At 39.3% G+C, this 11,394-nt stretch overlaps 1 protein-coding gene across 2 annotated transcripts in view; it reads right to left on the bottom strand.

The window, feature by feature from the left end:
• Window positions 1-11,394, bottom strand: part of septin8a (septin 8a) — a 39,195-nt gene that overhangs the window by 21,863 nt on the left and 5,938 nt on the right. For both annotated transcript variants that reach the window (XM_032533283.1, XM_032533284.1), the window contains exons 2-4: window positions 5,362-5,476; window positions 4,899-5,094; window positions 2,195-2,381 (exon numbers count right to left, since the gene is read on the bottom strand). In XM_032533283.1, the coding sequence (XP_032389174.1) occupies window positions 2,195-2,381; window positions 4,899-5,094; window positions 5,362-5,476 (498 nt within the window). The remainder of the gene's footprint in view (window positions 1-2,194; window positions 2,382-4,898; window positions 5,095-5,361; window positions 5,477-11,394) is intronic.

Genomic DNA, 11,394 nt, shown 5'->3' on the forward strand with positions numbered 1-11,394 from the left:
GAATGAACTCTGGCGGTCCTTTGCTGCATGTCCATCCCTCTCTCTCTCCCATTTCATCTGTCCTGTGAAAATAGCTCAGGTAAGCTACCATGACTAGCTTCAAAGAAGAGGCTGGTTGTGGTGGTTTGGATGGCATCAGGAGGCAGTTGGCAAACATAGGGTCCCAGGTTTTAATAACTCTGTTGGCTGTTAAAGAATGCACAGAGGCTCGGTCAGCTCTGTCACCTCATAGGATCTTGGATCATTTGGATCTTGGCCCATTTTCTATGTAAAGTCCTCTCAGTCATTTGCATTTTGTTTTTTTCTCTCAGGTCAGAAAAGTATTCTGATTTCTTAACATTTACGAATTTAAACATCCCCAAAACCTACAAAAAACAGGGTTAAGATCCACTGTGTAATATATAACAATGACAAAACTTTTTTTTTTCTGATGTCGTAATAAAGATATTAAGTTTCCCTTGAGAATGACAGTTGGCTGAAGTATCCGGTCATTGTTTGGAATAGTACTGGGACATATTTGGCAGAGATGCGCAGCCGTGCGTTGACAGTTGGCAAAGGTAAGCCAGCAGGTTCTGGTCACAAGCCGACCATCTGCTTTGATCTGGTGTTATAATCATTGCATCACCAAAAACAAAGAGGCCTGAAGCTGCCACTTTGTCATTCATACAACAGTGCAAACAGTAGTTATATGTATACATCACTGTGTAAATCAATAAGCCTGGTGTAACAAAACTTCATCACTGTTGCTTGGAAACACCAAGCATATACAGTACAGATCCGTAAACTCACGTGATTAAACAAAAAGACAAATTTCGTCATCTATGTACATGCACCTTTCTCAGTTAAGGTCAAATACTTTCACTTGCATTTAACCTGCCTCTTTCTCAGTCATATCTTCTTTACTGAACTATGTGAACATGTGCTTAAAAATGTTTGGAGGATCCTTTCCCTTCCTAAAATTCCACACTTCCCACACGTTGAAACTAAGATTTAGGATCAAAAACCACAACGGTTTTAGCTGTGTTAATCACAAGGCTTCTTTTCCCCAAAACATCTCATCAAAATGTCAACAGGTTTTAATTATTTAAGTGTGGTATCTAGCATAAAGAAATCCTCAATACCGTATATGTATACAAATTATTTGTATAATATTAATGCCTATATATTTCTTTGGTTTACGAAAAAAAGTGATCAGGTAACAATAAAGCAAGTTACAGAGGCTTAATCATCAACTGAAAAGTTCAAGGAAAACCACTGACAAAGAAAAAGATTTGCCCAAAATTATGACGTAATAATAATAATAATAATGTAATCTCAACAAATAAATAATGTGTTTAACCTAGACCTTAAAATTCACCTTCTTGCACTTTGTGACGCTGTCCTCCCCCACTAAAACTTACTCTCGCTCCCCATCCCCTACTTTCATGGTCCAAGTACTATAATGATGAGATTTTTTTCAATCAGCTGTCTAATTGGGGCCAAGCAAGTGATTGTGTCTCTACTGAGCTGCACTCATTGAATGTATGGCAAAACACAGATCCACTGACCAATAATCTGTGTAGCAATACCCACACGAGAGCAATGAAAAAGCCACAAATCAATGTGGCTCTGAATGTGACTATTGACTGCTATACAACTGGCATTTAAATTGCAAATATGTACTGAGTATTAGTAAGATGACCATGATGAGGACGTATTATTTATTTATCAATGTATATCACTGCCTTACAAGGACCAGTTTTTTTTTTAATCTTATACTGTATATAGTATTGTAGGGCCATTTAGAGAGGAGGATGGACTTTAAAACCCAGCAACATTTTCACTTGCAAAAAACATTTTGGCTTGAAAAAAACATTTTGGCATATAAGTGTGAAACCTTGGGCAGAGGGCCTAGGGCAGGTCCTGTGAACTTTTCTTGAAATCCTGTACAATAAAATGGAAGCTTGCACATTTACTGCAACATTTTTCTTTTCGTTTCCCTTTTCTTTTGGGACACAGAGAGTCCACACCCCAACAAAAAGATCAGGGATGTCCACGTCTCAGTGAAATGCACACCGGTCACAGTGAAAGGGAGATTGGATTTCAGCAACACTGATAGTTATCACAGACAATGGGAAAGGACTGGGAGTGTGCGGGTGTGTTTTTTGCCAAAGGGGAAAACCACACCATATGGATGTGTGTCAATTGTGTGTACCTTGCTGTCCAGTTTTTTCATGGTGACGAGGTCCAGGGACTTGAGGGAGTGTCCTGTTGGGGCAATGAAATAAAGGCAGATGTGGATCCTGGTGTCGTGGTAGTTAAACAGTGAGCGTTTGATCTTCAGCTCTTCCTGGAGATAGTTTTCAAACTGAGTGTCGATGTAGTCGACGATGGGCTTGTAACTGTGGAGACAGCCAAAGAGAAACTTTATGTATCTATGTCCGTAGAGGTAAAAAACATATTTATCTTTATAATCATGTGTTTTAATATAAAAAGGAAATATGGACTTGTCACTGGGGAAATTAACCTTATGTTTTCAGTAACTATGTATCTGATTCTATGCCAAGAGATCTCAGCTTAGAGCTGTACAGCTTAGTGCTGCATGACATTTGTGCTCGGCTTATGGGAGTCTGGTAGAAACAAATCACAGATTCTGCAAAATATCCTGTCGTCTCTCACAGTGCTCCGATGGCCTTTGTAGCCTAGCGTGGCACCAGTAAATTAAAAAAATTAGTAATGTGCGATATATATATATATATGAAATCATCAAAGGTTTATAGTGTTTGCTTATGAGCTTTTTGCATGTGTAAGCTTAAAGAAACGAGACACAAAATTTATGTAACACAACTCTGAATACCACAATCACTGCCATATGTAAGTTGAGTGCAGATTTGAGTCGTGCATGCTCAGATTTAAGCGGTTTTTCGGCATAACGTGTCATACTCAAATTTGTAAAATCCATGAAATAACAGAAACAATAACAGAAGATAAAGCATCAAAAGAGAGAAGTTGCCTCCGTCACACCTGTTTGAAAGACAATCCTATTCTAGCCATCACTAACAGTAATATAATATAAATTGGAAATAGTGTGTAGGTGTATTCATTTGGGTTTTGGTTTCCCAATAAAGAATTTCTTGTAAAATTCATTTTGTAGACCTGTTGTAGTTGTTGTTAAGTGCCCTATAGTTCCTCAAAAAAAATATAGTTCAATCCCAGCTGATAATATGCCTCAATGTGTGTGAATAGAGGTGAATAATATTATTGTATTTGTTTGTGTTGCAGCCAAGTGTCAGTTCCGTTTCATACCTAAAACATTTGGCGGCGGGGTGTGGGGCTGGGGGGAGTGGGTGGGGGAGTTGTTGTTGGGACTGACCTACCCCCACCGCTCTGGGGAATACTCCGGGAAAATAATAAATGACACTACAGACAAACAATATATTTTATATCCTCAGCCAGCGCCATGTTTACAGTCATCTGTCCTCTCTCTTCACATCTATCTTCAATCTTCTCTAAGGAATGCACCAACTCTGACCTTTTGAGGCACTCTCTGTGTGCATTTACAGTCCGCTGCAGGGTTCAGGTCTTCAGCATGTTGGTTTATACAGCCTATGGAGAATACTGCTATCAAAGGGCGTGAGAGGTGCTTGCTGGCTAGGTCACAACCAGAACACTTCATTCAACAGCTGCATGTTAGAAAGCCCCCAGATATTTCCTCTTTAATGCTGTTCCACCTCGTCTTATTTCCATCCTACAGAGAAAACCCAAATCTGTGTGTCTGTTTCTCACATTTGTATCCCTAAGCAACACAGACCTGATTCGGACAAAACTATGACGTTGCCATCTTGAAAATGGAAAGGTAGATTTGGATAAAGATTGACAAGAAACTGTCAATGCAACAGTCAGGATTCAAATGGAAAACACACTGAAGTGTGTGTTTAATGCATGTACTTAGACTAGCAGATGATTAGGATTTGACTCATAAAACAACAATCAGTACCGTTTTTCAGACTCCGTCAAAACTGTCCAAATGCGGTAAATGGCACCGTTTGTGAGATGTTTTATCCAGTGTCATCTAAATTCTGCAACAGCTCAATTTAAACCATGGACTGTGTGGTTTTGGTAATTGGCTGATCAACTAACATCTAAGAGTATGGCTTCTGTGTGATAATACTGCACTTTGGTATAATAATAAAATATCAGTGATGATGTCGCACCTTACTATTGATAGCCCACTGGCGCTAATGATCCTGCACTTCACTATTTTATAATGTAGAGATATTTGGTGTTGTGTATTGTTGTTGTGTGGGGTGAGGGAGGGTTTAGTGGCCCTGTTGTTGTCTGTCTGATGTCTGTATGGTACGAGATGAATTTCCGAAAGGATCAATTCATGTTCATTAATTAATCTAAAACTGGGTTGAAATTGGTTTAAAAGTGTAGGACTTTATACTTGTACTCCACTCTAAAGTGAAATATTTTATTTCACTCCACTACACTTATCTGACAACAGTATAATGCTGCTTAAACATTGATGCATCAGTATTAACAATCTCTTCAGTATGAGAATACATAGCTCACGGGGCCCTTTTTCTGCAGAACAAGTCGTTTTACTTTTAAGTACAGTTTTCTGATAATATTTCTGTACTTTTAAGTACATATGATTTTGAATGAAATACTTCTACTTGTAATGGAGTATTTTTACTTTGCTGCGTTGGTACTTTTCCTCAAATTAAAAGATGGGAGTGCTTCTTCCACAACTCCAACATCTACAGGTCATGAACTAGGAGCAGCTTCAAACTGAAATATAGTCACTATAATGCTATTGAAACACCTTATTTGCATCCTGGCATCTAGACATTGTTTGACCTGCACACATGCCGTCATCAAATCAATCGATTGATTGATCATTTCACCATCCTCACCTGTCATCTTTGTTGATCTGATCACCAAAGCCAACAGTGTCAACAATCGTCAGTTTGAGGTGGACGTTGCTTTCTTGCAGGTCGTATGTTCGCGGCCGCAGATACACGCCATTCTGATAATGGCTCGCCTCCTCGTTCTCAAACATGGTGTTGAAGAGCGTGTTCATTAACGTTGACTTGCCGATTCCAGTCTCCCCTGTGAGTGGTAGGAAGTACAAAGAGATAAGACAGAGAGAGTCAGTCATCAGCTTTCAGACATGAGTTTTTATTTCAGCAACACAGTTGCGCATTTCTGTTATGCCAGGAAAAACAACAGATCGTCACTACTGTATTGTTGTAGTTACACATGTTTGGAGGAAAACTAATCACAGCATGGCATTTCTGTGAGTTGCTAAATGTAAACAGTATTTAACATTCTGTCACACTCGCACCCATTGCTCACACTCTGTCATTTTGTACTCACCTACACAGAGAATGTTAAAACAAAATCCCTGTGTGACCGATTTACTGACCAGTTGGTCAGGGAGGCTGTCAAATCCAACATGTCCACCTAAACTCAGGTTACGCTTCTCTTCATTCTGAGGGACACAAACAAAACAAATCTTTAAAAGTCTGGTTGCGTGTGAGGAAAACACATGGGGAAAACATTCAGAGGTAAGAAGCGCTGAAGCCGAAGTATTCACATTCCTATGCAAATGAAAGACCCTGCGTACATTCTGCAGATGCAAAACTCATCGCCTAATATTATGATAGGTAATCAGGGCTTGCAGGGAAAATATACACTTTATAAGAAGCAGCCAGACAAATTAACTCATTCAGAGATTCATAACAGAGTGCAGAGAGTGTGGAAAATGAAAACGTCCTTAGTTGGGAATAAATGTCACTACAAAGTTGCAGGATGTAAGACTAACACTTCTTTGGAATAATTACAACAACCTTTTAAAGCTAGTCCTTTATATTACTTTAGCACTGATCACCACAGGCACATTGTACAAGCAATGTTAATACACTGCTTGTACAATACAGATATAAAACCGTCATAATTTAGCCTCTTTGTCATCATGTTTTCCCATTCAATCAAACTGGGTGCAACAAGATGCACCACCTGTCCTCAAAACTAAGAATTATCTCCAATCACCACCGCTGCTGACCACTCACAACCACTCCATAATCAATCTGCATTTAGGAGAGAGCATTGTGAAACTAAAAGCCCAAATATTACTGATGTACAACCAACCAAAATAAGACAGACAAAACTAGTGGGTTGTAAGCGTTTTCACCTTTGATCTCCCTTATCTAACCCATCAGATGAAGTGTCGGCCCGTGACAAGAGACAGCATATAAGGGCTGTAGAGGAACAGACAGACAGCACCTTGAGATGAATGGGGCCACACGTCTGGGTCAGCCACGAAGGATTGCATACTTGCAGGATGATGTCACAGAACACAGACAGCCTGAGAGCAGAGCACAGCCCAGCTAAACCAACCCAAATGCACTGAGCCGAGAGGTGGAGGCAGGCTCTGCATACACGCTAGACGAGTTAGAAACCCCACCAAACTGCACAGTAATGGATGAGGTGGGCGGGCGCGTGTGTGTGTGTGTGTGTGTGTGTGTGTGTGTGTGTGTGTGTGTGTGTGTGTGTGTGTGTGTGTGTGTGTGTGTGTGTGTGTGTGTGTGTGTGTGTGTGTGTCTCAATGTGTCAGGCAACACCACTAAAGTAATCTGACATGAGCTGAGCGAAGCAATAATGAGCTTAAGCACAATCGGAGTTTATTACATACATACATAAAAGAAAAATCTATTCACGCTGTCACCATGTTTTAAGTGTTTCTACATGTGATGTTGTTTGTGAAACATAAAGCCAAGTCAAGGGAATGTGCTTTATGTCAAGTCAGGTAGCAGCCTAGCCACAGTCAAAAACTTGAAATTCTTTTTACATCTCACTCTTGTTCCTTTTGAGACTGAATGTACTTTTATTGTGAGTTGCTTTGAACAAAAGCATTTTTCAAAATCCTGTATTGCTTGTGATACTCAGTAACAGGTTTACAAGGATGAGGAAGAGGAAGTGACCATTCTTTGTCTGTTAATCATGGTAAACGCAGAGCTTGTCAAACAACATTAATGCTTGTGGAGATATTCAGATAGATTGCTGGAGGGGGAGGGTGTGACCTCCGGTAGCCGGCCTGGAAGGAAACCGGTGCAATGACTCTCTGGATTTGTGAGTTGTTTTTAAAATAGGAGAAGTCTGTGATTTATATAAGCTTTTGTTCATCCAGGGAAGGAGAAAAAAAGGCCTGCATGCTCCTTTTCCATCAACCCTGTTTTGTTTACACTTTCACATGTGGTAGCTGCATAACTGCACAAAGTTGGTGCGAGCAATGTTTTTTGTCTAACACCGCATTGGAAATTTACACTTCAGGTCACACAGGCTTGCTTCTGGAACCTCACCATGCTTATTCAAAGCATATCTGAGCCTTCGGAGAAGCATCTGCTCAGCACTTCCGTCACTCTGGATTTGGCGTCGCCATAGTGTGTCAGGTTGCAAATGACGTTAAGCTATTTTATTGACTTGCCTCTCTCCAACGAGTGAGTTTAAGTTGGGCTTTTATTGTGAAAGGTAAAACCGGAAAGCTACAATGCCATTGGCAATGTGGAAGTAAATAAAGGTTGTCTTGGTTTACACTGCTTCAGACTAGAGAGCCTCTGTGTTTTTAATTTATTATCTGCATAAGCAGAGGCACAAATTATTTCCCTTGTAATACACAATCCGATTTGAGCAGCCAGAGCGTCCAGACTGACTGAGATGCATCAGTAGGAATCACATTTCAAACCACCTCCAAATGTGGTTTGGATTTGATTTGCAAAAATCAAACTTCATGTGTTTTTTAGCTATTCAGACTCTCTAAAATCAATCTGGATATTGTCTTAATCCACAACGTTCCATTTCCGGGAAGTCCCTCTTTTCAGCCAGATGTCTGTTACCTTCCCCTTTCTTTATGTTGGAATTTTAAGTTCTGGTGGATTTATGACGACTAGGGTTAACTGCTCCTCAGATCTCTGCAGGATAAATCCAGACAGCTAACTGGACTATCTGTCCAATCAGAGTTTTCTTTTGCAACAACCTTTTGAACATACACATTCCACCAAAACGTGTTCTTCCCGAGGCTATTTTGCAGCAGCACCATGGCTCTGTCCGGCGCTTAGCACCGCCCATGATGATTGTGATTAGTTTAAAGAAATGCCAATAAACTAGAGCACATTTTCTTTCTATCCGGGAATGCTGTGTGGACCGTCCAGACCCTGCTCCACAGTGCTGTAGAAGAAGGTCTGTGAACGCGAAATTAATGCCAAAAAAGCAGATTTGGGCTGGCAGTCTTAACAAGGCGTCGATCCACCCAAGCTAGTTCAGAGAGGAGCAGCAAAGTATGACAAGAATGAAAAGCTTCTGGTTAACTGTCTCAGGGTGAGGAAACAACACAGTCAGTTCTCAAGCCACCATATCACCAGGCCAACAGTAAATGGCAGAGAGGGGCCCTAGGTGCTTCAAAGTGAAATGGGGCATGGACCAGTTTGAAATGCTGTGCGTTTATAGCTGACTGATGGTGAAAACAAAATGTCTGTCAGCAATAGGCCTTTTCTTTACAGTCTTCTCACTCTCAGGGTCTTGGTATTGTGCATGCTCACTGTCACAACTCACTGGGACACTTTAGGTGCTCATATTATGCTCATTTTCAGGTTCATAATTGTATTTAGATGTTATATCAGAATAGGTTTACATGGCTTATTCTTCTAAAAAACACCATATTTTTGTTGTACAGCCCATTGCTGCAGCGCTTCTTTTCACCCTGTGTGTTACTAGAACCTATAATGTGCACACAATAAAAGGAAAAGGAACAAGCATAATATGAGCACTTTAATAGAGTAGAGTCATTGTTTACATTATTAGTAACCATCAAAGCCCCATACATGTACATGGTTATTTTGACAAACGGAGACATTTCCCTTTGTTTGTGCCTGTTGTTTACACGCAAACAGGGAATTCCCCTCTGAAAACTAGTCTTTCTAAAATCTATGGTCTTTGCAGAGATTTTTAAAATCTTGGTTTGGTAAGGAAGAGAAGAGAGATGAAGTGATTAGTTTCTGTTGTTCTGTTGCGTACAATGTTATTTTTGAAACCGGAGAGATTGAAATGGCCGTTCCGTCTAAAAGTACGCAGAATGTTCTAGCAATTCATGTTTGCAATTTACCCATGGATATACAGATAGGCAAACTATTTCTGGATTCCTTTGATACTGAAGAAGACAAAAAAATTATGATTAATGTCAGGCAAGCTCTGAAGTTATAAGCAGCATTTTTCTTTTATGAAAGCCGATTTACGGATGTTTATTCACATTAAAAGTGAATAAATGAAGTGTAAGTCACAGTGAATCTAGAAATATACGTACCCAGGTATAACACGTACGTTTGTTTAGACTCTCACACACCTCAAAGTTTGAAAACCTCTGAACTCAACTAATTTTTGCAGCACTAGTCTAGTCCAGTGACACTTGGACGTCTTCTGTGACGGTGACTTTCCAAAAGGTTAAATAACTATGCTACACAGATCCAAGTTGACACCAACTAAGGGAAAAACCAAGATCTCATTTACACACCCTTTGCTCTATAGAAACCTTTTGACAAACGGATGTAATATGACCAGAAATTCTCCTTTGATTTATTTTGTCCCGCTGCAGACCCCTCTTTAGCTTCTCTCTTGCGTTCTGGCCTCCGTTCCCATCTGACTTGTGTTTGCAGCTTGCTACTGTGTCAGTGAGCCCCCACCCCGACAGCCAGCAGCATCCTGACAGACACACACTGCTGCAGCTGATGCTTGTGTGTGGGGGAAACACCCTAAGGGAAGGCCTCTGAAGGCTTCAAATATTTACAACAACTTGATGTGCACTTTGTGTAGAACTGGTTTCCCTTAAATGTCTTGTATTCACATTAAATTTTAAGGAGGCAGTCCGATCCACCGCTAGCAGATAGTATTCTATATTTTTACAATGGTATGGTTTTCCTTTGTTCACTTCACTGGGCATTTTCCACTTCCTATATGTATAATTTATATTCCGTAATTTTAAGACACACTCTATACTGACACTGGATTCTGAAGAATCGTAACTAAAGAACCACTCTGATAATCAATTAATCATTGGAGTTATTTATCAAGCACAAATCCCAAACATTTGCTAGTTCCAGCTTTTCTTACAATTGTAAATCAATATTTTAGTGTTTCGGATTTTTAATTGACAAAAATGCAATTTGAAGACGTCACATTGGGTTCTGACACATCGCTAGGAACCTCCTGGCTGATCCTTGGCCAATGTTGAGGGCTGAGTGGACAGAGCGTTTTTCTGTCGCTACTATGAAAATATCTGCCCAAGGATTTCAGACTAAATCACTGATCTACTTTTAAGTTGCTCTTGAAAACTCACTTTTACCACAAGGCTTCCTTATAATTCTAGTTTAATTTGCATCCCTGTGAGGTTGTGTGTGTATGTCACTGCATCTATATATGTACTGTATATGTTAAAATATGAAAAAGTGTGTGTATGTGTGTATTTGATATTTTATTTTGTTCTTTTATGTTACTTTTGATCTAAATTTTACAGTTTTAAGTCTAATTATTTTATTGCCTTATGCCTGCCCTGTGTAGTCGTTGATTTTGATAAGTGCTATGTAAACTTTATTATTGTCTTTCACTAATATACATACAAACATATGTATATGTATGTATACATACATACATACATACATACATATGTACAGTGGCTTGAGAAAGTTTACACACACATGCTAAAGTTGATTAAAAATAAGAATAAAAAACATCTTTTGGAAATTTATCTTAATGCATTAATTCAAAATATTTAGGATAATCCAACCTTTTAAGGACACCAATTTTCTTTGTGAATGAATAATGTATCGTAAATAAAAAAATATTCTTCCTTAAAATACAGAGGGGCATAAGTATACACACCCCTATGTTAAATTCCCATAGAGGAAGGCAGATTTTTATTTTTAAAGGCCAGTTATTTCATGGATCCAGGAAACTATGCATCCTGATAAAATTCCCTTGGCCTTTGGAATTAAAATAACCCCCCATCATTACATACCCTTCACCATACCTAGAGATTGGCATGGTTTTATTTCAGTTAGCTTAATAGCTGGTTTGATTTGCGTTGAGAGATGATCTTGTGGAAAGTTCCCCAGGCCTATCTTTATCTCCCCATACCTATCTCTAATAATTGTTTGTTGCGGCCCTACTTGCGAGTCCGAGACTCTGTTTTAAGTTATGTTTTTAACTAGATTTGGGTTCCAATAGCTGAAATGAGTAGGCCTAATAAGTTACATTTTCTATCCTGTATTGACTTTTCAAAACAACCCTGCAGTTTACAAGTGTCCTGATATTAAAACTGACCATTCTTTAATGCTATTAGATAGATAGATAGATAGATAG

This window comes from Etheostoma spectabile, chromosome 13 (assembly GCF_008692095.1).
Source record: "Etheostoma spectabile isolate EspeVRDwgs_2016 chromosome 13, UIUC_Espe_1.0, whole genome shotgun sequence".
NCBI lineage: Eukaryota > Metazoa > Chordata > Actinopteri > Perciformes > Percidae > Etheostoma > Etheostoma spectabile.